This window comes from Scyliorhinus torazame, chromosome 14 (genome assembly GCF_047496885.1).
Source record: "Scyliorhinus torazame isolate Kashiwa2021f chromosome 14, sScyTor2.1, whole genome shotgun sequence".
Taxonomy (NCBI): Eukaryota; Metazoa; Chordata; class Chondrichthyes; order Carcharhiniformes; family Scyliorhinidae; genus Scyliorhinus; species Scyliorhinus torazame.
In genome coordinates, this window is record NC_092720.1 from 222,106,950 (window position 1) to 222,132,810 (window position 25,861).

Consider the following 25,861-nt stretch of genomic DNA (forward strand, 5'->3'; position numbering starts at 1 on the left):
TAGCACAATTGCTTCACAACTCCAGGGTCCCAGGTTCGATTCCGGCTTGGGTTACTGTCTGTGTGGAGTCTGCACTTCCTCCCCGTGTGTGCATGGGTTTCCTCCGGGTGCTCCGGTTTCCTCCCACCATCCAAAGATGTGCAGGTTAGGTGGATTGGCCATGATAAATTGCCCTTAGTGTCCAAAATTGCCGTTAGTGTTGGGTGGGGTTACGGGGATAGGGTGGAGGTGTTGAGCTTGGGTAGGATGCTCTTTCCAAGAGCCGGTGCAGACTCGATGGGCCGAATGGCCTCCTTCTGCACTGTAAAAATTCTATGATAATCTATGATTCTTCACCGTGGGTCCCAAGGAAAAAAATGTCATCGATGTATCTGGTGTATAACGTCGGTTGAAGGTCCTGTGCGGTGAGGAGGTCTCGTTCAAACTTGTGCATGAAGGTGTTGGCATATTGAGGTGTGAATTTGGTCCTCATGGCTGTTCTGTGCGTCTGAGTGAAGAACTTGTTGTCGAAGGTGAAGACGTTGTGATCCAGAATGAAGCGGGTGAGTTGCAGAATTGCGTCTGGAGATTGGCAGTTGTCAGTGTTGAGTACAGAGGCTGTTGCAGCAATGCCGTCGTCATGGGCGATGCTGGTGTAGAGTGCCGAGACGTCCATTGTGACGAGGAATGTTCCCGGTTCAACTGGTCCATGGGTGCTGAGTTTCTGTAGGAAGTCCGTCGTGTCGCGACAGAAACTGGGCGTACCTTGTACGATGGGTTTCAAGATGCCCTCGATGTAGCCAGAGAGGTTCTCACACAGGGTCCCATTGCCTGAAACGATAGGGCGGCCTGGTGTGTTTGCCGTGTGTATTTTCGGGAGGCAGTAGAGATCTCCAATGCGGGGAGTGCGTGGGATGAGAGCACGTAGGGTGCTCTGAAGGTCTGGATCCAAGGCCTTGATCAGACTTGAGTTGGCGGATGTGTTCCTTGGTCGGATCTGCGGGTAACTGTCTGTAGTGTTCCTGGTTGTTGAGCTGTCGGTATATTTCTTTGCAGTAGTCCGTTCTGTTCATTATGACTGTGGTCCCTCCTTTGTCTGCTGGTTTGATGACGATGTCACGGTTGGTCTTGAGAGCGTGGATGGCATTGCGTTGTGCTTGGGTGACGTTCGGGGCTGTCTTGTGAATGTGACTGATGAATCTGGCATTGACGTGAATCCTGACGGCCTGAGCATACATGTCAAGTCTAGGGCAGCGGCCTTCCGGAGGGGTCCAATTCGACTCTTTCCTCTTCGGTTGCCGCACCGCAAATCTCTCAGTCTGCTGTTCCGCGGAGTTCATTGGTAGTCTCCTTGGGTTCGCTGTCGGCCTCTTGGGGTCTGTGGAAGAATTCCCGGAGCCTCATTCGCCTGATGAATTCCTCCGTGTCTGCCGCGAGACTGATGGGGTCCATTTTGGTGGTGGTGCAGAAATTGAGCCCTCTGCTGAGGACTTCGATTTTGTCTGGTTGAAGGGTGTAATCCGACAAGTTGACAATAGATTTCCCTGTATTGTTTTCTACTGTGGTACCGGGGAGGCTTGGTTGCTGCTGGTGGTGATGCCGAGTTTCCTCAAGCTTCCTGTTCTTGGTGTGCATATAGGTGGCATAGTATTGTTGTCTCATCTGTTTGCCGGCGTTCCGCAGCTGGTCTGCTGCGCCCTGAGCGCAAGTTGAGAATATGGCCTCTATCTTGGTTTCAAGTTTGCGTCGTCTGCTGTAGAGCTGCCGGACGAGGTGGTTGAGGTGTGAGAGAGGTGCGATGGCAGAGTCTCTCAGCGTAGTCTGTGTTGTAGGTCGACTTGAGTGGGTTTGTGATCTGTAGCCCTTTCGGGATCTTGTCTGCTTTCTTGCATCTTTGTAGAAACTTAATGTCAGTGTCGATATGCGCGATCTTCCTGGAGATCCTCTCCACTTTGAGCCGGCAGTTTGTGGTGTCGTTGGTAGCCATGATGTGGAGATGCCGGCGTTGGACTGGGGTGAGCACAGTAAGAAGTCTGACAACACCAGGTTAAAGTCCAACAGGTTTGTTTCAAACACTGGCTTTCGGAGCGCTGCTCCTTCCTCAGGTGAATGAAGAGGTAGGTTCCAGAAACATATATATGGACAAATTCAAAGATACAAGACAATGCTTAGAATTCAAGCATTTTTGTTAGTCACATAGCCAAATGAAATTTGGCATTGCGCAAGGCGGGTTGGTACATGATCAGCCCATGACCTCCTGGACAACATGACTCATGGTACCTTGTTACAATGATCTTCTCTGTCTCCATCTGGAGTCCTTGTGTCCGGAGGGTCTACAATACTCCTTGTTCGGTGGCCCTTGTTATCACTTCTTTGCGAATGCCACCCCCAATCCCACATGTCTATTTTCCATTTAAGACCGTGATCATTTGCTTATATCAGCCACCATGATCTCCCTAAACATTCCTTCTGCCTGTCATTGTCTCTTTGTTTATACCAGCTTGCCACTCACCCAACTAATTGCATTCAGGAGTGGGGTCCAACTCAGCTAACAGCCATTTTGTGTTTTTAATATTTAGGGTTTCTGATAACATGCTTGTTAACATAGTGGAACCTTTCTGATCGTGTAGTGATTGTTAGAATATAAAATTACACAGGTTCAAGTTTATACAACATCTATTCCTACAAATATGCCCCTGCACAGGCACCTCAGTCTTTTATCTAAAACCTTCTCTCTAAATCTTCCTTTCACAAACCCCAGCTGGTCTCGCAGCATCTGAAAGGTGAAGGGAGCAGAGTTAACATTTGGCTCTTGGTCAGGAATGGAATGAGACTGCATTAGATTTCGACTCATTTGGAAAAGTGTGACCAATTGCTTTAAGTAATCCAAGTCTGGCTGTTCAATTCGTGTATTTATTAGAGAGAGAGAGAAGACTTGAAATCCATATATTTTAATCACTCGATCATTACTATATTGTTGGCGAACCCTCAGGTTTCTCAGTGTCACTGGCGAATTAAAAGGATTGTGAAGCGGTTTCTCATGTCGACATGTGTCCCATGTGTGTGACAGTGTGTGTTGAAACAGACGCGGGACTATTTCATTCAGTCCATTTGGGTAATAACCGACGAAGGAATCGGTCGGTTATTAATTAGATTGGACAGTGATTTTGAAACGTAACTGCCATTAAAAAGAAAGAAAATAAGACCTCGGTTTACTGGACGCCTTCAGGACCGCCCTTCGCAGTCAACGGGATGTTTTCCTTTCAAGTCAGGATGTGGAGATGCCGGCGTTGGACTGGGGTGGGCACAGTGAGAAGTCTGACAACCCCAGGTTAAAGTCCAACAGGTTTGTTTCGATGTCACTGGCTTTCGGAGCGCTGCTCCTTCCTCAGGTGAATGCCTGCCGAATGCCATTCACCTGAGGAAGGAGCAGTGCTCCGAAAGCTAATGAATCGAAACAAACCTGCTGGACTTTAACCTGATGTTGTAAGAATTCACACTGTTCCTTTAAAGTGTAATCGCCGCTGTGATGTTGGAAGTGAGCCGCCTATAAATCCAGTTTGACCACCTATTCCAACCATTGAAAAGTTCTGCGGAGAATGTTTAATTCCGATCTTCACGTCCAACCTATTAATTCCCCCGCCCCCTATTTCCATGTGTTTCTCATTTGGTGAATTTCCTGCAGCCTTTTAGCCTTGAAATGCACGTTTTTATGGGATTTTATCGCAAATGACACTCTCAATATTGATTTCGCGCATTCTGCAGCTTCATGATTGAAATTAACCTTCTTGGCGAGAATCACTCCTAATATTGTATCATCGCCATCGTTCAAATGTTATTAGGTCGATTAGAAATTGCCTTCAGATTTCCAGCCACAAGCCGAGCCCATAAAGGTCAAGGCAATGGGTGGATAAAAATCTCGCCAAATAAGCAGATGGATGGCGTAAAACCTGGGTAATAATTGGCGATGCAGTGACACGGAAATGTGATGCGTTACGGAGTTAAAAAAAAGCTCCCTTGGCAACCAGGCTGAGTTTCAAAACCAGACTGGCTGGTCCGCAAACATCTTTCAAATTCACTCATTGCTCACCGGTCGAAATTCGAAGGGAGCTACAGTTGACACACAGTTTAAAGGACCCAGCACGGGCCTCCGAAAATGGGATGAGGGGAAGGGTCCTCCATGTTCAATAACGGACAGAAGTCAGGTCATTCCTGACAAACAAAGAAAAAGTAATAAATTAAAGTGTTCTGCCTTACCAATAGCAGCGAAGGCTGAGAGGGGCATAGAGGGGGCAGATGGGAAGGAACGTTTCCCCTGAGTAGAGGGGTCGATAACCGGGGAGGGGTGGGGGGGGAGCATAGATTTAAGGTCAGGGGCAGGAGATTTCGAAGGGATGTGAGGAAACCCCCTTTTTTTACCCAGAGGGTGGTGGGAATCTGGAACTCGCTGCCCCAAAGGGTGTTTAGAGGTGGGAACCCTCGCCGCATTGAAGAAACATTTAGATGAGCACCTGGCCAGAAGACTACAGACCAAACGCTGGAAGATGGGGTTAGAACTACAGGCACGATGGGTCGAACAGCCTCCTTTTTAAGCTACCAAAATTCTATAAATACTAGATATCAGTCGTTCTTGGACTAATTTAAAGAAAAAATGGGTCTGACATTTATGGAAGTATCCAGTTTATCCCCCCCCCCCCTCCCCAATATCTCAGGAAATCAGACAAACATGTTCCAGGTCAGACACATGTCCATGTCACATTGATACATTGACATGGATACATCACATTGATACAGGGCGAGGCATTGAGCTGCTCAAGCGATCCCATTGGCTTAGTGCAGTTTGGCGCCATGCGGCCCCGCTTTGCCGACGACCTGTGTTACTGCGGCCACGCTCTGCAGCACATTTCGGGGCCGGGCGAGCCTCCCGACCGCGGCTTCTGGCCGCCCGGCCGACGCCGGCCACCCCGCCGAGGCGTGGGCCCCCCCCAATCCGGCCCCGCCCGGCGCCTTGCCCCCTGTCGCCCGGGGGGAAGGGTGAAAAGGCGGGCGGAGGGCGGCGTTCCGGGCGCCCGGACCCCCTTGCCAGGGCCAGTGCGGGCGCCGGAGGGCCGGGGGCGCGGGTGGCGGGCCGCCCGGGGGCCTGAGGCTGGCCGGGGGGCGGCTCCGGGGGCTGGCCGAGTGAGCAGGGGCCGGGGAGGAGGGGGTCGAGGGGTCGGGAGAAACACAAAGTAACACGGAGGAGGTGGCGGGGGGGGAGGGGCCGGGCAGGAGGGGGCGGAGTTAGGGGAGAGGTTGTCACCTCTCCGTCCGCATTGACCCTATATAAGCGGCTGCCTGGAGCCGGCGCCTCTTCAGTTTCAGCCGCCTTTGGTAGCGGAGGCTGAAGCTGAAAGAGCTGTAACCACAACCCTCCCATTACCGCTTCTGCGCCCGCTCACCCACCCGAATCCGACCCCTTTACCCCGTGCTAGACCCTCACCCACCTTACCCCGTCTCCCTCCCTTTCCATCTGCCCTCCACGGCCATGGCTGACACCCAGAAGGTGGAAGATATGGGCGACTTCACCGTGGAGAAGGCGATCGCCAAGAAGCGGAAGCAGCACCAGGTGCCGCGCTCTTCGCCGCAGCACCGCCGGATCAAGAAGGCGGCCGGCCCCACCGTCACCCAGCGCATCCTGCAGCTGGCGGCCGCCACCAAGGAGCGGCGGGGCATCTCGCTGGCCGCCCTCAAGAAGGCGCTCTCGGTCAAGGGCTACGACGTGAACCGCAACAACACGCGGGTCAACCGCACCGTCAAGCAGCTGGTGCGCAACGGCTCCCTGGTGCAGACCTCCGGGGTGGGCGCCTCGGGCTCCTTCCGCTTCAACCGCTCCCAGATGCGGCCCGACACGCCGGCCCTGGGCATCGGAGGAGGCGGGCTGGCGGCGGCGATCGCGGCGGCCTCGACGCCGTCCGCCGGGGCGCCGCTCAAGGACGACGGCGGGCCGCCGAAGAAGAAGACGTCGCTCGTCGGGAAAACCGGGCCGGCTTCCTCCAAGCGGTCGCAGGGCGGCAAGGTCACGGCCACCGCCGCCAGGAAGGGCCGAGTAGGCGCCGCCGCCAGGCGCAAAGGCGGGGCCGCCAAGCCCCGGAAGACGGGGGCGGCGGCCGCCGCCCGCCGCAAGCTCAAGGGCGCCCGGCGACCCGTGGCCGGCGGCCGGGGCAAGGCGGGCGGACCGCGGCCCTACGGCAAGAAGAAGAAGCCGCTGCGGGGCGGCGTGAGGAAGGTGGCTGTTGGGGGAGTCCGCCGCCGGCGGCCGCCCGCTTCCAAACCCAAGAGGTCGGTGGGGCGCCCGAGGAAATACCCGCCCTTCGGTCTCAAGAAAGGGACCTACGCCCGTCGGTAAAGGGCCGGGACTTCCTCCCCCCTCATCACCCAACCCCCTCCCAGTGGAAAGAATTAACATAAATCCCTCTAATGCAAAACAAAAACAACGGCTCTTTTCAGAGCCACCGAATTTTAGCAAAAGGGAGCGAAACTTGCAGTGAGTTGCTCGGTATTTTTTGCTGATTATTGTCGGCACGGTTGTCTGGAAGATTAAAAAGATATACGATGTTTCCGCATTTGTTGAAAGCGAAAGGACAGGAAATAAAAGTCAGTGAAAGTCATCCTTTACGGGGGCAATTTTCTTTTTAATTGTTAAAAGGGTAATTTTAAAACAAAAGGGCTTCGATCCAGGGTCCGCTTGCATCCCGCGGCGTAATCCTCCCAGCTTGGCCGACGGCGGGATCTTCCGGTTTCGCCACTCCAGGATTTAAAAAAAAAAATTTTCACGGTAACATTGCAGAGTTCGTGTATTTGTGACACTTAAATAAAACATTGAATCCAGCCAGCGCTCGAGATATCGCGGCGAGAGCGGAAAATCCCGCTGGCGGGGGCGGCCGGAATCTCCGCCATCGCCCCGGAGTCGCTGAGTAATTCCAGCACTTCTCAGTATTTTTAAAAAAATTAAACCTCCCACCTTTTTTTGGAATGTAATTCAAAAGTTTTGCGCTGCCATTGTCCCCCCGCCCCGCCCTAACAATTTTTCTTCCCCACAACAAAAAGGTGTGAAATCCGCCCTGTGATCTCAGAAGTTTGATGTTCACAAACTTTCTACACGGGACCATCTAATTTTGCTTTTGCCGACGGTTATCGGCTGGGCTGCCCATCGACCTCGACCCGCCCCCCCCCCCCCCCCCCGAGGTTATGCGGCCGCAGAAACTGGTCTTGGGGTCCCTAACCTGTATGTTCCACAAGTGGCATGGATGTGATGGCTCAAATCGAACAGGTCGGTCCCACAATTTACTTTCGTTGGTAAATACACTCAAGACATTGCCAACCACTGAGTAACTCGGGTTGGCGCAATTTCTATGATGGGCAAATATCAGAGTCGATACATTCAAGCATCTTCCTTAAAAGGCTTGGGGCTGACATAAATAATCATACGTGTATGCATTTGACAGTCAAGGTTATTGAGACGCAACCATAACCCCCCCCCCCCCCCCCCTCCGAGGGGGCTGGTCTGAGAGGCTCTTTCGGCCAGTGAGCCATGACACTGGGGGAGAGGGGCAGCCTGAAATCGCCCTGAGGCGGATCTCGGGGGTAGTGTCTCCTGCCTCGCCTCCTCCGCTCCGCCTCCGACCTCAGCTGCCGCCGAAGCTCAGAAACAAGCGAGGGGAGGGGAAAGAAAGCTCAGGCGCCGCCACCCGTGTCCAGCAAAGCAGTGTACTCCCACCCAACAGGACACCTAAAGTGTCTCCCCCCCACACACACACTTATACACAAAACACGCACACACCAATGAACAGAATAATAATACCCCCCTGTCTGCTAAGCTGGTTAGAGAGGTCAGCACATGTCCCTTCCCAAGTCAGCTCAATTCTTTCCATTCAAACGACACAAATCCCGGGTGGGGAGTGCTGCTCTGCCGGAGGAGCTGCCACCTCTCGCCTGAGGTATCAAACGCCGAGAGCACCCACCCATCCCGAGCGATCCACCCACGGTACTATCTGGAGGAAGATCAGGGCAGTTACCCCGGGTTCCCTATCCAATATTTATTCAACCTAACACACACAAAATTAACTCCCAGATCACCTGGACCAGATCTCCGCGGGAGCTTCCTGTGCGTAAATTGGCTGCCGCGTTTCTGACATTACAGCCCCGCTGGCCGAAAAGCCCATTGAGATGCCGTGTGCTCCAGGAATATATACTTGGAATAAATGGCTTTCTGTTAAAACCCAGCATTTGGCGCAAGATTAAACTCAAAGATGAATCGGTTGATTTAATGTGTTGCTTTTAAAGAAAAACATGTTTGTAAGGATTTGTCCACAGCTCCTTGTTTGAACAGTAAGAAGTCTGACAACACCAGGTTAAAGTCCAACAGGTTTGTTTCAAACACTAGCTTTCGGAGCACTGCTCCTTCCTCAGGTGAATGCAGCGCTCCGAAAGCCAGTGTTTTAAACAAACCTGTTGGACTTTAATCTCGTGTTGTAAGGTTCTTACTGTGCTCATCCCAGTCCAACGCCGGCATCTCCACATCCTGGTTTGAATGTGATCCATAGCTGTTTTTTTATTGGTCAGAATGAGATTGTGGAGTTGGTCTGGGCTCCTGGAGTTGGTGTGGGTTCCTGGAGTTGGTCTGGGCTCCTGGAGTTGGTGTAAGCTCCTGGAGTTGGTGTGGGCTCCTGGTTTGGTCTTTGCTCCTGGAGTTGGTCTGGGCTCCTGGAGTTGGTCTGGGCTCCTGGAGTTGGTCTGGCTCCTGGAGTTGGTGTGGGCTCCTGGTTTGGTCTTTGCTCCTGGAGTTGGTCTGGGCTCCTGTAGATTTGGCCTGGGCTCCTGGAGTTGGTCTGGGCTCCTGGAGGTGGTGTGGGCTCCTGGAGTTGGTGTGGGCTCCTGGAGTTGGTCTGGGCTCCTGGAGTTGGTCTGGGCTCCTGGAGTTGGTCTGGGCTCCTGTAGAGTTGGCCTGGGCTCCTGGAGTTGGTCTGGGCTCCTGGAGTTGGCCTGGGCACCTGGAGTTGGTGTGGGCTCCTGGAGTTGGTCTGGGCTCCTGGAGTTGGTCTGGGCTCCTGGAGTTGGCCTGGGCTCCTGGAGTTGGTCTGGGCTCCTGGAGTTGGCCTGGGCTCCTGGAGTTGGTCTGGGCTCCTGGAGTTGGTGTGGGCTCCTGGTTTGGTCTTTGCTCCTGGAGTTGGTCTGGGCTCCTGTAGTTGGTCTGGGCTCCTGGAGTTGGCCTGGGCTCCTGGAGTTGGTCTGGGCTCCTGGACTTGGTCTGGGCTCCTGGAGTTGGTCTGGGCTCCTGGAGTTGGCCTGGGCTCCTGGACTTGGCCTGGGCTCCTGGACTTGGCCTGGGCTCCTGGAGTTGGTCTGGGCTCCTGGAGTTGCTCTTTGACTCTACAGCGTCCGCTCCGCCCGGTTAAATAGCGGCGGCGGCGGCTGGAGCCCCTTCACTTCCCGCCAGCGGGAGAGACCGACCGACCTCCGACCGAGTCAGAGATTTCCCCGGGAGCCCCAGTGATGGCCGACACCCTGGCGGCCCGCAAGAAGGTGGGGGGCAGGAAGCCCAAAGCGCCGCCGCCCCCGCCGCCACCCCCGCCGGCAGCGGCCAAGGTCGGCGGCGGCAGCTCGGCCACGGTGTCCGAGCGCATCCTCCACGCGGTGGCCGCCGGCAAGACGGGGCGCCGCGGCCTGTCGCTGGCCGCCCTCAAGAAGATGCTGTCGGCCAACGGCTACGACGTGACCTCCAACAAGTGGCGGCTGCGGCAGGCGGTGCGCAGCCTGGTCACCAAAGGCTCCCTGGTGCAGACCTCGGGCAGCGGCGCCTCGGGCTCCTTCAAGCTGGCCGGCAAGGAGCCCCGGGAGGAGGCGGCCCGGGCCCACAAGAGGCCGCGCAAGGAGCCGCCCGCCGCCCCTTTCACCATCACCGGCCGCGACCGCAGGCCCGCCGCCCCCCGGCGGCCCGCCGCCGCCAAGCGCCCCAAGAGGCGCGTCGCCCCCCGCAAGGTGAGGCGGGGCGCCGCCGCCGGCGGCTCCAGGAAGGCGGCCCCGGGCGGCCGCAGAGCCAAGAGCCCCCGCAAGGGCACCAGGAGAGCGGCGTCCACCATCAGGAAGCAGCGGGCCAAGCCCAAGAGGGCAGCCAAGCCGCCCAGGGTGCAGAAGGAGGAGGAGGAGGAGGAGGAAAAGGAGGAGGAGGTGGAGAGCGAAACCCCGGCTCCAGAGGAAACCTCCGCCTCTGAGAAAACCAGCCAAACCTGCTCGGAGATCCAGGGCAGCACCTGAGGGGCGGCGGGGTCGTAAATCCCCATTCACCGTTTAAAACACCCCCCCCCCCCCCAACTACCACCACCAAAAAAGGCTCTTTTCAGAGCCACAAACAGGATCCTTAAAGAGTTGTGATGGGAGTAATTAGCCTCAGATTTGGGATAAAGTTGGAGAGTGGGAAGGAACCAAAACATCGCAACATCACCCCGGGGATGTGTGTCAGTGTTGAGGGCGGGAAGGTTGCTCACGGACGGGAAGCTGCAAACCCGCAGGACATTCCCAGCCTGTTCTATTCTTTCAGATTCACAGGATATTCCTTGCCTCAAACCTGCCCCGCCAGAGGAAATATCCTGAAAGTTAATGTCAGATCGAGCCGAGGGGGAGGGGGGGTTACGTTTTCAGGAGAGATTATCCAAATTCGACCCGTTTTCGCTTCAATTTAGAAATTTAAGGGGTGAGTTTATGGATATTAACAGGGATCAGGGGATATGGTGTGGTGGGTGTGGGGGGGGGGGGGGGGGCGGGGGATCCAGTCCAAAGATGTGCTGGTTAGGAGGATTGGCCATGCTAAATTGTCCCTTAGGTGGGGTTACACAGATAATAATACTCATAATCACGTATTGTCACAAGTAGGCCTCAATGAAGTTACTGTGGAAAGCCCCTAGGGCAGGCTGCAGGTGTGGGTTTAAGGAAGGTGCTCTCTCCAAGGGCAGGAGCAGACTCAATGGGCCGAATGGCCTAATTTCTGCTCCCATGACTTTTGGTCCTTAAGAAAAGACGGTCGTTCGAAGATAAACTATTTCCACTGGTTGGAGGTTCTAAAACTAGGGGGCATAGTTTAAAAATGATAGCCAGGCCCTTCAGCAGAGATGCTATCCACAAGGCTACCGTGCTGCCCTTGTCAAGCAAGGATATTAAGGGATGTGTGCCAAACGCGGGTATATAGATCAGCCATGATCTCATTGAATGGCGGGACAGACTCGAGGGGCTGAATGGCCTACTCCTGTTTGTAGGTTTTGGCGGGGATATCAAGGGATTGATACTTGCCCCTTAATTGCAACATGGCAGAGGGGAAGCAGGGGATTGACCGAGGCCGGAGTTAACCCGGTAACCTCCCCCACCCCCACCCTCCCCAGGGCTGCTTCTATCGAGTCGGCATTGCGCCTTGAACTGTTGTATTTTAATTTTGTCTTGAGAAGGGTGATTACTGAATGTGTTAATTAAATTTCCCAATAATGCAACTCACTTGTTCGACCCAATGTCTAAGTTGCTCAGACCCAGTTTTCTGGGGGGGGGGGGGGGGGGGAAGGGGATGGGGGTTCTGAATGCAGGACAGCAGCAGCTACCCCGACCTCAACTGGAATCGAGAGGTGAGGATGACCCAGCTCAGCCTCTCGGGCGCAATCTTTCTTTCTCCTATTCAACAGGAGGCAGGAGGGAAGAGAGCTGATGGAAACCTTGGAAGTGACCAATCCAAGTTGGAAATCCGTAACACCAAAGGTAGAAACTGACAGTTCGGCAATAAGCCACTGATGCCAGGGGCATCGAGAAAAAAAATACAGCTTCCAAAAGTAAGTGACCTGAAGGGATGCAAAAGTCAATTTAAAATCGAGGCCAGAAGGTTATTTTCAGAGTCACAAAACACAGTGTCTGCAGAGGTGTGAAATCTCCATTTCAATTGGCATTTGGAAAGGAAGTTTCCATTATGAATATGTGAAACACTACCTGCGTCGCCAGGTAGAGCTCAAGAGGAGTCTAGGTGTCTTTTGGATTGAACGGAATTGAAATCTGTGTATGATTTTATAACTTAGAGAGATCAGTTGCCTCAGGGTAATAGTTTTTCAGCCGCCATGTGCATCATATTGAGAGGGCTAGAATACAAGAGCAGGGATGTACTTCTGAGGCTGTATAAGGCTCTGGTCAGACCCTATTTGGAGCATTGTGAGCAGTTTGGGGCCCCGTATCTAAGGAAGGATGTGCTGGCCTTGGAAAGGGTCCAGAGGAGGTTCACCAGAATGATCCCTGGAATGAAGAGCTTGTCGTATGAGGAATGGTTGAGGACTCTTGGACTGTACTCGTTGGAGTTTAGAAGGATGAGGGCGGTTCTTATTGAAACTTACAGGATACTGCGCGACCTGGATAGAGTGGACGTAGAGAGGAAAAAACTAGAACGCAGTCTAAAGGGACGATGAGGAGGAATTGCTTCAGTCAGAGGGTGGTGAATCTGTGGAACTCTTTGCCGCAGAAGGCTGTGGAGGCCAAATCACTGAGTGTCTTTAAGACAGAGATAGATAGGTTCTTGATTAATAAAGGGATCGGGGGTTATGGGGAGAAGGCAGGAGAATGGGGATGAGGAAAATATCAGCCATGATTGAATGACGGAGCAGACTCGATGGGCCGAGTGGCCTAATTCTGCTACTACGTCTTATGGTCATTGGAGGAATTATTTTATAATTGAAATTACGCGAAACCTGACACAAAAGCAATCCGTCCTCGGGATTAAACGGAAACCTGCCAATTGCTTCTTTCAATACAGATGACCTGCGATTCCATTCTGCTGGCTTTTCCCGTCTGCAACACTTTGAGGTTTTTGGATCAGAACATCTTACAAGAAAGCAGTAGATTGATAACTACACACTCGATTTGTCGAGAATTGAACCAGCACTTAGCCCATCGATTTGGCTGGGCTGATTGTGTGTTTTGGAAGGTTACATATCGTGAATTTTGCCTTGCAAGTGCATTACCTTTGAAGATAATGATGGGCATGAAGACAGGTTAACAAATGACCTTTCCCCTCGCCATCCGGTTTCCTCTCAAAGGACTCTAACCTTAGTTATTGGCATTTCATTCCCCAGTCCCACAAAGTCGGTGTTAACCGGGATTCTACTTTCTGTGGCCACCTTACTGTAGCCTTTCTGGGCTCAGAGGCAGGAGACACCACAGATATTTTGACAGGCTAATCCGTGGGGGTCGATGAAATCCCGGTTCGATAAACAGTCCACAACCATCCTGGCGCTCTGTCAAAGAACAAAGAACAAAGAAAAGTACAGCACAGGAACAGGCCCTTCGGCCCTCCAAGCCCGTGCCGACCACGCTGCCCGACTAAACTACAATCTTCTACAATTCCTGGGTCCGTATCCCTCTATTCCCATCCTATTCATGTATTTGTCAAGGTGCCCCTTAAATGTCACTATCATCCCTGCTTCCACCACCTCCTCTGGCAGCGAGTTCCAGGCACTCACTACCCTCTGCGTAAAAAACTTGTCTCATACATCTACTCTAAACCTTGCCCCTCGCACCTTAAACCTATGCCCCCTAGTAATTGACCCCTCTACCCTGGGGAAAAGCCTCTGACTATCCACTCTGTCTATGCCCCTCATAATTTTGTAGACCTCTATCAGGTCGCCCCTCAACCTCCTTCGTTCCAGTGAGAACAAACCAAGTTTATTCAACCGCTCCTCATAGCTAATGCCCTCCATACCAGGCAACATCCTGGTAAATCTCTTCTGCACCCTCTCTAAAGCCTCCACGTCCTTCTGGTAGTGTGGCGACCAGAATTGAACACTATACTCCAAGTGTGGCCTAACTAAGGTTCTATACAGCTGCAACATGACTTGCCAATTCTTATACTCAATGCCCCGGCCAATGAAGGCAAGCATGCCGTATGCCTTCTTGACTACCTTCTCCACCTGTGTTGCCCCTTTCAGTGACCTATGGACCTAGATCTCTCTGACTTTCAATTCCTCGAATGTCCTCGAATTCTTTGAATTGGCAATCGGACAGTGCAATTCAACCCCGAAAAGTGCGAGGTAATTCATTTGGGCAGGAGTAACAAGGCATGGTAATGTACAATGAATGGTTTGGGCACCAGAGGGAACAAGTTGCACCCGATTTCAGGCAGTCCACATGAAACAGTGCAGGCAAGCCAAATGAAACAGTGCATTCATCTAATTTCAGAGCCCTTGGTTTGTGCAGGGGAAAAAAAATGATCGTTGTGAATTTGCTGCAAATCCTGGGCGGGGGCGGCGGCAGCACGTCGGCTGTGGGGCGCTTGGGGGGACGGCGGTGGATGGAGATGAACAGGCTCTTTGCTGCAGAGGTGGCCAAGGCTGGTGGGCGCGGCCAGGGTGAGGGCGGGGCCAGGGTGGGCGGGGTCTAGAGAAAGGGACGAGGACAATGCCAGTGGGCGGGGTCGAGATGAGTGGGCGGGACTGGGGGAGGAGGCGGGGTCTAACGACAGCTGGCGGAATGTAACGAGAATTCCCGAGGGCTCCGGGGCGGGGCGGGGGGGGGGGGAGTTCGCTGGTGGGCGGGGCTCAGTGACACAGCCAGGTGGCCGCGTGCCGAGTCCCTGACCAATGGCAGGCGGTGGGCGGGGCCGATCTGCCGGTCGCCTCCATCCCGTCCGCTTTCCCTCCTTATATAGAATGTCGCCGCCGCGTTTCAGCCACATGTGTGAGGGCGACGGGCAGCGACTGAGAGGGATCCGTCTGATGGCCGAGATCGTCCCCGCCAAAGCGGATGTCCCCGCGGCCGTCGCTCCTCTTGATGCCGCCGCCAGGAAGAAGGCCGCCTGCCGGCCACAGAAAGGCGGCGGTGGCGCGACGGCTGTGGCCGAGCAGATCCTGGAGGCCGTGGCCGCTACCAAGGAGCGTCAGGCGGCCAAGCTGGGCGCCGCCGCCTTGAAGAAGACCATCTCGGCCTCGGGCTACGAGCTGGAGAAGGGCGGCGGTGGCGGCGCCGCCAACCGGCCCACTCAGCCGCCGCTCAGCACCTCGGCCAACAAGGTGTCCCCCGTCCCGGGCGAGAGCGGCGCCGGCACTTCCTCGTCCTCCGTCCACCCGGAGCAGCCGGAGGAGGGGCGGCCGGAGGGAGAGGGCGAGGACGGCGCCAAGGGAGGAGCCGAGAGGAAAGCGGCCCCCAAGAGAGCGGCGGCCAAGCGGGCCAAGAAGGCGGCGGCGGCCAAGAGCCCCCGAAAGGGGACGGCGGCCAAGCGAAGGAAAACCCCCAAGCGGCCGGTGGGGCGCAAGCGGGCGGCGGGGAAGAGGAGGTAGAGGCACCGGGAGCGGAGACGACCTGTAACAAATACACAACACAAAGGCTCTTTTCAGAGCCACTCACACATGGCCATAAAAACCGAGCTAAAATCATGGGCGGGGGACCTGAATTCTTTACTCAAACTGCCGGCTGTCTTAATTATAAAGTTAATAAAATACAGCGACCCTCCCAGTTCCAGATTCTCCCACAAGAGGAAACATCCACATCGACAAACCTCAGGATCTTAAAAGATTTCAATCAATTCGTGTCTTACTCTTGTTATGGGCCAGGGTTTAGAGAACATCAAAGTTCACCTGACCCACAACTTTTAATAGATTGTGGTATGGGGAGCACACGGCCCACTCTACAGGTGTGGTACAGCAGGAATCGAAAAGTTTTTTAAAGCAAAACCATGTTTATTCTATGAACTCAAGTTAACCTTTTTAAAACAAACCATGAATATCTTGGCAACCCATCAATTCAAATACAACTCCCAAAGAATACAACACTAAGTCATCCTTAATAACTTCACAAACAACATGTGGATAGCACAATTGCTTCACAGCTCCAGGGTCCCAGGTTCGATTCTGGCTTGGGTCACTGCGGAGTCTGCACATCCTCCCTGTGTGTGCGTGGGTTTCCTCCGGGTGCTCCGGTTTCCTCCCACAGTCCAAAGATGTGCAGGTTAGGTGGATTGGCCATGATAAATTGCCCTTCGTGTCCAAAATTGCCCTTAGTGTTGGGTGGGGTTACTGGGTTATGGGGATAGGGTGGAGGTGTGAGTTTAAGTGGGGTACTCTCCAAGAGTTGGTGCAGACTCGATGGGCCGAATGGCCTCCTTCGGCACTGTAAATTCTATGTTAAACATCCAGAAGACAAAAGAAACACTTTTTAACAGGTGTTTAATAGGTTTACATTCACTACTGAGAACATTTATAATTCTGAATTCACCAAATGATCAAGAGATAGTCTTTTCATGGCAGAGAGAACAGCAGCACACCTGCTTTGGCTGGCTTCAGCTCCAACACTGAAAACCAAACCAAAAAGACACAGACACACCCAAGCCTTTCTCGAAGTGAAACTGAAAAGCAGAGCCAGGGCTCAGCTCCACCCACACTCTGACATCACTGCAGTAACATGAGCAGCCAAACATTTCTTAAAGCGACATTCTCCTGACACTCTTCAGACACAAACCTAACCTACAGTGGCTTCCTTCTCCACTAGGGATTCAATGATCTGGGAGTCCTGGCAAGTGAATCAGGTAAAGTTAGGCTGCAGGTCCAGCAAGTGGTTAGGAAGGCAAATGGAATACTTCTGTTTATTGCGAGGGGAATGGAATATAAAAGTAATGCTATTTTGCTGCAGATGTGCAGGACCTTGGCGAGACCATGGACTGGATTCTCGGGCTGCGCTGTTCACTGCTATTCTCGCGAACCTCGATACTGCCATCAGTCGGGGACTGGAGCATCGGAATGGGAAAGGCGTCACGTGCCAATCCCGTTTTTTGCCCGATGCTGGATTCTCTGCCCGATTGCGAATCTCCCTTCCAGCATAACGAAACAGCCCATTTTGTTGAAGCTTTTTCCCTTGCACTCATCAGGACAATCGCAAGAATACTTCGTCGGGCACACTCCAATGTTACACTATAAGAGAAGAGAGTGCTGATTGGTTGGCAAGTGGGCTCTGATTGGCAAAGGCGTTGCCTTGGAGAATGCACTAGTTGATGACTGACAGTTAACTGCCGAGCATTGTTTGCAAATGTAAATCGGCAGCTTGACTCAATTTCTCAACTTAACAACCAATCAGCTCACTCTCTTTTCATATAGCATAAAATTGTTGTTTCCTCTGACATTGGTATTCTTGAAAATTGCTCTGATGGGTGCAAGATGAAACGCTTCGACACAATGACTTTTACAGCAATATTGAAGTTTTGTACTCCCAAACGCCTATAGTCATATATCCTTACCAGTACAGGGTCCCTGTGAGTTGTTCTACCATTGTCTTCTGCTTAATTCACATAGGTGTGGGGAGAAAAATACATCTTCCCTGTGGGCTCCACATCTCAGGGAGACAATAATCTGGACATTGCAGGGGCTGGTTTAGCACAGTGGGCTAAACAGCTGGTTTGTAATGCCAAACAAGGCCAGCAGCGCGGGTTCAATTCCTGTACTGGCCTCCCTGAACAGGCGCCGAATGTGGCGACTAGGGCTTTTCACAGTAACTTCATTTGAAGCCTACTTGTGACAATAAACAATTTTAATTTTTTCATTCAATCTCTGTTTAAAGAAATTTCTACTCATCTCTGTCCTACATTGTCTCCCCCGTATCCTCAGACTGTGACCCTGGTTCTGGACACACCTACCATCTGGAACATCCTTCCTGCATCTACCCTGTCTAGTCTTGTTAGAATTTTATAAGTTTCTTCGGAACTCTAGTAAATACAAACCTAACCGATTCAATCTCTCCTCGTACAGCAATCCCACCATCCCAGGAATCAGTCTGGTAAACCTTTGCTGCACTCCTTCGAGAGGTAGAACATCCTTTCTGAAATAAGTAGACCAAAACAATATTCCAGGTGTGGCCTCACCAAGGCTCTGTCGAATTGCAGCAAGTCATCCCTGCTCCTGTACCCGAATCCTCTCGCTTTTGTTATGGGCCAGGGTTTAGAGAACCCCAAAGTGTATCATGGAGTTCACGTGACCCACGACTTTTAATAGACTGTGGTGTGGAAGATGACCACCAATGCATCCACTACTTCCAGAGCCACCTCCTTCAGCACCCTGGGATGTAGATTATCAGCACTGGGGATTTATCAGCCTTCAATCCCATCAATTTCTCCAACACCATTTCCCTACTGATATTGATCATCTTCAGTTCCTCCCTCTCACTAAACCCTGCATTCCCTAACATTTCTGGTATCTTATTTGTGTCCTCATTTGTGAAGACAGAACCAAAGTATGTATTTAGATGCTCAGCCATTTCTTTGTCGCCTATTATAAATTCCCCTGTTACTGACTCTTCATACATTTGTCGTCACCAATCCTTTTCTCTTCACGTACCTATAGAGACGTTTACAGTCAGTTTTTGTGTTCCCTGCAATCTTACTTTCCTACTCTATTTTCGCTTTCTTAATCAATCCCTTGGTCCTTCTTTGTTGAATTCTAAACCGCTTCCAATCCTCAGATCTGTTGTTTTTCTTGGCCAATTTGTATGCTACTTCCTTGGATCGAATACTGTCCCTAATTTCCCTTGTAAGCCATGGATTGGCCACCTTTTCCATTTTACTTTTGTGCCAGGCGGGAATGAACAATTGTTGCAGTTCCCCATGCGCTGGTTGAATGTTTGCCATTGCCTATCCACTGTCCTCCCTTTAAGTAACATTCCCCAATCGATCATATCGAACTCATGCCCCACTTCATCATAGTTTTCTTTGTTAAGATTCAGGACCGCAGTCTCAGAATCAACTACTTCAATCTCCACCTTGATGAAATATTCTATCATATTATGGTCGCTCTTCCCCAAGGGGTCTCGCACAACTAGATTGCCAATGATTCCATTCTCATGACACAGTACCCTATTTAGGATGGACTGCTCTCTAGTTGGCTCCTCAACATATCGCTCCAGAAAACCATCCCGCATACACTCCAGGAATTCCTCCTCTACGGTATTGTGGCTAATTTGAATTGCCTAATCTATATGCAGATTAAAATCACCCATAATTACAGTTGTTCCTTCATCACATGCATCTCTAATTTCCTGTTTAATGTCATTCCCAACAATATCACTGCAGTTTGGGGTCTGTATATGGCGCTCACTAACGTTTTTTGGTCCCTTGGCACTTCTCAACTCTACCCATACAGACTCCGCATTGTCGGAGCTAATATCCTTTCTCCCTATTGTGTTAATTTCCTCCTTGACCAGCAATGCAACCCCACCACCTTTTCCTTTTTGTCTGCCTTCCCTAAATACTGAATACCCCTGGACGTTCAGTTCCCATCCCTGATCGCCCTGCAGCCATGTCTCTGTAACCCCAACTGTATCATATCCATTCATGTCTATTCGCGCGATTCTTTCATCCACTTTATTGCAAATGCTCCGCGGGTTAAGGCACAAAGCCTTGCAGCTTGCCTTTTTCACATTACCCGTCTCGCTCCCAAAATCTTTCACTGTGGCCCTGTTTGACTCTGTCTCTTGTTTATCTGCCTATCACGTTTCTGATTCCCCCTTCTATCTTTTTTTTTGTCCTTATTTCCTCCTCCTCAGACTCCTATGCCCCTGTCATATTAGTTTAAACCCTCCCCAACAACTCCAGCAAATACTTCCCCTGGGACATCGGTCCTGGTCCTGTCCAGGTGTAACCCATCCAGTTTGAACTGGCCCCACCTCCCCCAGAACTGGCCCCAGTGCCGCCTCCCCCTCCCCGTCACACCATCTCTTCAACCACGTATTCCTCCAATGTATCCTGCCATTTCTACTCTGACTAGCTGAAGGAATCTTTAATTTATAGGATCTTAACCTGTCGAACTACACCAAGTTTGGGGGAAGCATAGTTGATGAATCAAGTCCTGGCGCAATACGACAAGTTGTAAGATTTGTAATATTTGTAGACTGTGTTAAGTTGTTCGATTCCTTGTATTATTCGACTGTGTATAGTTGAAGGAATTTATATCATCTCTGCTATTCGGTTATCAGTAGCACTTTGCGAATACTGGAACTCAGCAGAAATTTGCAGTATAAACTCCTCAGGTGCCAAAAAGAATTGTTTTATTTGTAGTCGCTTGATTACAATTTGAAAGTCATTTAAAAGGCAATTCGTAGACAATTCGAAGCTTTCAGAGAATTACAGACATTATCTTTCTTTGCTTAGGCAGACAGCTCGAAAGTAACTTTTTAAAGGTCAAAGTCTGGCAATGAAACATGAAGAGAGAGAGAAAGCTAATCTTCAGCTAAACTCAAACTCAAAGTCAAAAGTGGACTAACATCACTGACACAGACTGTTAAACTGACAACCCCCAAAAGACATCTCTAAAATGGAGACTATAAAGGACAAAACTGACTAAACTAAATACTAAAACCAAACCTAAAATGGCCGGGAGAAACTTTTCAGTTATACACTTTCATATCTGTCTTAAGTCGTCTAATTACACCCCAATATAATCCTAATTGGTTTGGGTTAGACTCAAACACATTTGATTTGATGGCAAGCCGTCCATCTTCAATGTGCAACATCAGCTTTTCTGACCTAGCTGTTATCTGCATTGTGAACAATGGTGCCTTCATGTTGCTGTGTAGTCAGTCCCTGTCCTTGACAATTAGCACAAGCAGTGTCAAATTATCTTGCAACTGTGCTGTTTTAATGTCACACTGTCTTTGAAAATATGCATTTGCCAGAAAAACGGACCTCAGTAAAAGTGAATTATGCTGTATAAATGGGTATTTAAAACTGGGGCTCAGCATTTATGCTTAAACAGCTATCTTTTACCTATACTAGTTGTATTTGAAATACCTGGCTTCTACACTAGCACATGGCACTGGTAGTAATCCTGAGATCACTACTTTAGAGATCCGTCTTCTCAACTTTCTTCATAACTGCCTATCTATTCCCCTTACAATTGAGTCCCCTACAACTATTGCACTGGCACACTTTTTACCCCTCCCCTCTGCAACAGAACCAACCGTGGTGCCAGGGGTTTGGCTGTTGCTGTTTTCCCCTCAGAGGCCATTCCCCTCAACAGTATCCAAAATGGCATATCTGTTCTAACAAGGGAATGGCCACAGAAGATTCCCTTCCTGCCTGCCTAGCTCTCATGTTCTGCCTGGTGGTCACCCATTCCCTTGCTGCCTGTGGAATCTGAGCCTGTGGTGTGACCATCTCTCTATACGTGCTATCCACCGCACTCACTGCTTCCTGCACCCTCCACAGTGTTCCCAGACACCTGATTTAAAAAAATAAATTTAAAGCACCCAATTCATTTTTTCCAATTAAGGGGCAATTTAGTGTGGCCAGTCCACCTACCCTTTGGGTTGTGGGGGTGAAACCCACGCAGACACGGGGAGAATGTGCAAACTGCACCCGGACAGTGATCCAGAGCCGGGATCGAACCTGGGACCTCGGCGTCGTGAGACTGCAGTGCTAACCACTGCACCGCCGTGCTGCCCTCCAGACACCTGATTAAAGAGGAGCTCTGAAACCCGGGCTTCCAGGAGCTGCAGCTGTAGACACCTGCACATATGCAGGTCCCGGGCACTCAAAATGATCCCGCTTCCCACATGGAGCAAGAGGAGCAAACCGAAGCTTTGAGTTCTCCTGCCATGACGTAACCCTTTAAATTCAACTTTTAGAAGATGTTTAATTATAATCAATTCTCTAGGGCCCTTCCTTCCTTGTCCTCGTAATTATAGCCCTTATAGATTATGAACCACAAAACATATTTTCAAACCATAAAAGTGATAGAAGTTGTAAAGAATTACGGACCTTACCCACTACGTACCAATCAGCTCTCTCTCTTGTAGCCTCTTCACCCAGTTCCACCTAACTCCCTGTTACCGTCCATCTCTAAATGCACTCTCACTCAGCCGACCAGCACTCACAGTGCAGAGCCAGCACTTAGAGAGCTCTGCTTTTATAGGTTTCAAATTATAATGCATGGAACTGGTTTGAACCAGTTGCACAATTAACCTGCCAGACCTAAAGTCGAGTGGAACTCAGTTGACCCTTGTTTCAGGAAGGCAACTAACTAAGGTGCAGCTTTTAATTACCCAACTTAAGATCTAACTTAGCTAACACTGAAAGCAAGATTAATGACTAATTAATTATTGGAGGAAACCCACGCAGACACAGGGTGAATGTGCAAACTCCATCCAAGGCTGGATTTGAACCTGGGTCCTTGGCGCTGTGAGGCAGCAGTGCTAACCACTGTGCCCCGTGCTGCACCTCTTACTGCTTGCAGCTTACTCCAGGTAGGATGTATCCTAACTTTGTCTGTCCTCTGGCCCAAGCACTCTGCAGAGTTCTGAAACGTTTAGGTACCTTTGCCCCAATCACTGCTTTCTCCAAACGTGGAAGCACCTTATCCGTCCCGTCATCGTGAGTCTGCCTGTTTGGAGCTGAAATAAGTATACTATTTAAATCGCACACTATTCCCTGAATTCCTTGCAAAATTTGGTTCAGCACCCCTTGGAAAATTCCAGGGATTGAAGAAACACCAAATGCAAACCCCATAGACGACTGTGACTTAGGGTCCATCGTCTAACTCAAGCTGCAGATAGGCATTTGTCAGATTTAACTTTGAAATCAAATCCGGACCCAAACAACATTGTGAACAGGTCCTCCACGTTCGGCAAAATATTGATTGGGCTGCATTCCAGTATCCGATTGACAGTTAATTTTTCATCACCACATATTATGACACTACCCTCAAACTTTGGTACTACTGCTGTGGCAGTTGCTCAGTAACCCTGTTTGACTTTACTGAGAGATGTTATCAGTCTCAAGTCTTTTCAACTCTTACACTTGTGATGAATGTAAGCCATTATGGGCTGGATTCTCCGATTTTGAGGCTATGTCTGGGGGAAGTGTTTGGTTTTATGACAAAAATGTTGGCGCCGCCCCTGCACCGCTGCTCCGATTGGTGAGGGGCTAGAAGCAGCGACACGTAAAACGCATGGCCTTCCCGATAAAAATGCCTGGAGGATTTCCGGGTCCATGGCCGCGCATGTACACGGCGACGACCTGCAGTGCCGGCCGTGTGCGGAGCGGACCTGCCAGACAGTGCCCCCCTGGACACCCCCTCGCCACCCCGCCGGGACACCACCAACCAGTCCCCCCAGCCCTTGCCGAAGCCCCACCGGCAAGCGGCATGGCTCCCGCCCGACTTTGGAGGCCGGGCACAGTCTGCAGCCGCCACGTCGGGTTCCGAAAACTGAGAGCACACATTCCCCGTTCCGTCGGGAACTCCAGGGTGGAGCATCAGGGGAGGGAGGGCCTTCCCGTAACGTCCCGAGGCCATGCGACGTACTCCTCGATGATGCTGTTTTGGATGGGGCGGAGCATCCAAAAACAGGCGCCACCCCCGATTCGGTCGTAAACAGAGATATTCCGCACGATCACCGATTACAATATCACCGTCAGGCAGTGGAGAATCCCCCCTATACATATATTTATATATCTGTCACAGTAATGTTATTAAAAGCCTGGATTAAGGTATATACTTGTTGCAGTAATATTGTTAAAGAACCGAGGTTAAAGTCCCCAGACTATGTGTTCGTTAAAGCAGTAATTAAGGTGTCATAAGAGTGAGATAATCATTCATTCAAACCACTTACATGGTTACAGATAAAGGGCTAATAGTATTTATATTTTGGTTGGTATAGATAATGAGGGATTGTATTTACGCCTTGCTAAGCACGTGATGGCACATTGTAATGGGATACAGATGATATAATTAATGGAAGGACCCAGGTCTTTCCATAATTTGGAGTTATGCCAAATGCTGTTCAGTTGAGCAGAAGGGTATGACAAGACAGAAGTGTACTGGATCTGCTCTTTAAAGGGTCTTCCTTCAAAGGTCTCTAAACAAAGGACTGCTAGTAAACCTGTTTTGTTAACTTTATTTATAAGTGGCATTTGAACTGTATTGGGGGTTGCTGGTTTGCAATATTTATAGTGTAGGGCATAAGTTAAAGTTTTTCCTTTTGTTTTAAGAGCTGTTTAACTGTGAATTATAGAGCTATTTCTGTGGTGTGAATGTGGTTAATACTGTGTTCAAATAAAGTTTGATTTAATATTAAAAGGTCCCTGTTTGTCAATGGATTCACTCCTGGGGTGAAGTATCCTTTTCACACAGTTTTCCAGATTGAAAATTGATGGGTTTTCTCATCCGGTGTCCTATCATAAATCAGGGTGTGTCCAATAGCCTCACAGGATAGGATATTGCAAAAGGCCTGCAATAGACTGGTCTTGTGTCCCTCCGAACCCGCACATTGGCCTTGCATCCCAGGAATAGGGTTGTCGGTTTCACTGGACACCTGAGGATACTAGTTGATCACATCGTCTTGTGGTGTGACTTTCACTTCAACACAGGAAAAAGCTCATTCCAGCTCAGCTTAAGTGCCGATAATCAGTTTCTTCCCAACAAAATTGCTCTCTCTCTTTTCACTACAGTCATTTTGCTCCTTGCATGTGACTAATCTCAACATACATCTACGGCGTAGCTTTGTAATGTTCTGCGTGTTTTCTGTAGGTGGTGTCGACTCAACCTTTTATGATGGAGTGATTCAGGATTCACGTTGTCTGATGCATCCGTGTTAACTTCCATGTTGACCGGAGCACCATCCAACAGTGCGTGGACCACCACGCCGTGCGATTTTCCACGAGATATCCAGGTGCTTCTGTTAGTATGGATCCCAACTGCCCCCATTGGGCAGCTGCTGTTCAACAACTGTACGCAATGACTGCTGAATACTTGGGCCAACATTTTCTCCATTTCGTACAACAGGCCTTGGCAAGGTGGCCCTCTTTCTTTCAGCTGGAGAACATTGCCTTCGCAAATGGAGATTCCTGGACCTAATGTTGGCCTCAGCATCATTAACAGGACTTTGTAACAATGCTGCTACTAGCTGTCTTCAACTTATTCAGATGCAGACTTCAGCAAACGGCTGCCAAGTGTTAACTGTGACCTCCCTCGAGTCAGGTTCCACCGTGGTGAACTGGATTGGGTTGGATATGTTTTATTGTCACATGTACCGGGTACAGTGAAAAGTATTGTTCTGTGTGCAGTCCAGACAGACTATTCCATACATTAAAGAAAATGTAGTGCATACGTAAATACACAAAAAAAACATAGGGTATACATAAATACACAAAAATAATATAAGACATACATAAATACACAATGTATAGATATCGGCATCGTGTGAATCATACAGGAGTGTAGTACTACTCAGTAGAGAAGATGTGTGGAGAGATCAGTTCAGTCCACGAGAGGGTCATTCTGGAGTCTGGTAACAGCGGGGAAGATGCTGTTTTTGAATCTTTTAGTGCGCGTTCTCAGACTTTGTATTTCATGCCCGATGGAAGAAGTTGGAAGAGTGAGTTAGCCGGGTGGGAGGGGTCTTTGATTATGCTGCCCGCTTTCCCCAGGCAGCGGGAGGTGTAGACAGAGCCAATGGATGGGAGGCAGGTTTGCGTGATGGACTGGGCGGTGTTCACGACTCTCTGTAGTTGCTTACGGTCCTGGGCCGAGCAGTTGCCATACCAGGCTGTGATGCAGCCCGATAGGATGCTTCCTATGGTGCATTTGTAAAAATTGGTAAGAGTCAATGTGGACATGCTGAATTTCCTTAGTTTCCTGAGAAAGTATAGGCGCTGTTGTGATTTATTAGCGTCAGCGGGGGTGGGCCAGGACAGATTGTTGGTGATGCTCACACCTAGGAATTTGAAGCTGTCAACAATATGGGCGGCATGACAGCATAGTGATTAGCACTTCAGAGCGTCAGGGTCCCGGGTTCGATTCCCGGCTTGGGTTACCGTCTGTGTGGAGTCTGCACGCTCTCCCCGTGTCTGCGTGGG

The 25,861-nt window shown here is 50.6% G+C and overlaps 2 protein-coding genes across 2 annotated transcripts; both read left to right on the forward strand.

Moving 5' to 3' along the window:
- Positions 1-5,340: 5,340 nt before the first annotated feature.
- LOC140389440 (uncharacterized) lies at positions 5,341-6,626 on the forward strand. Its single transcript, XM_072473578.1, has one exon. It carries the CDS (start codon positions 5,504-5,506, stop codon positions 6,362-6,364), a length of 861 nt encoding a protein of 286 aa, XP_072329679.1. The 5' UTR covers positions 5,341-5,503; the 3' UTR covers positions 6,365-6,626.
- A 2,884-nt stretch (positions 6,627-9,510) lies between these two features.
- On the forward strand, positions 9,511-15,541 carry LOC140389182 (uncharacterized). The gene is made up of 3 exons (XM_072473343.1): positions 9,511-10,261; positions 12,791-12,872; positions 14,681-15,541. Exons 1-3 carry the CDS (start codon positions 9,511-9,513, stop codon positions 15,306-15,308), a joined length of 1,461 nt encoding a protein of 486 aa, XP_072329444.1. The 3' UTR covers positions 15,309-15,541.
- The last annotated feature ends 10,320 nt before the right edge of the window (positions 15,542-25,861 follow it).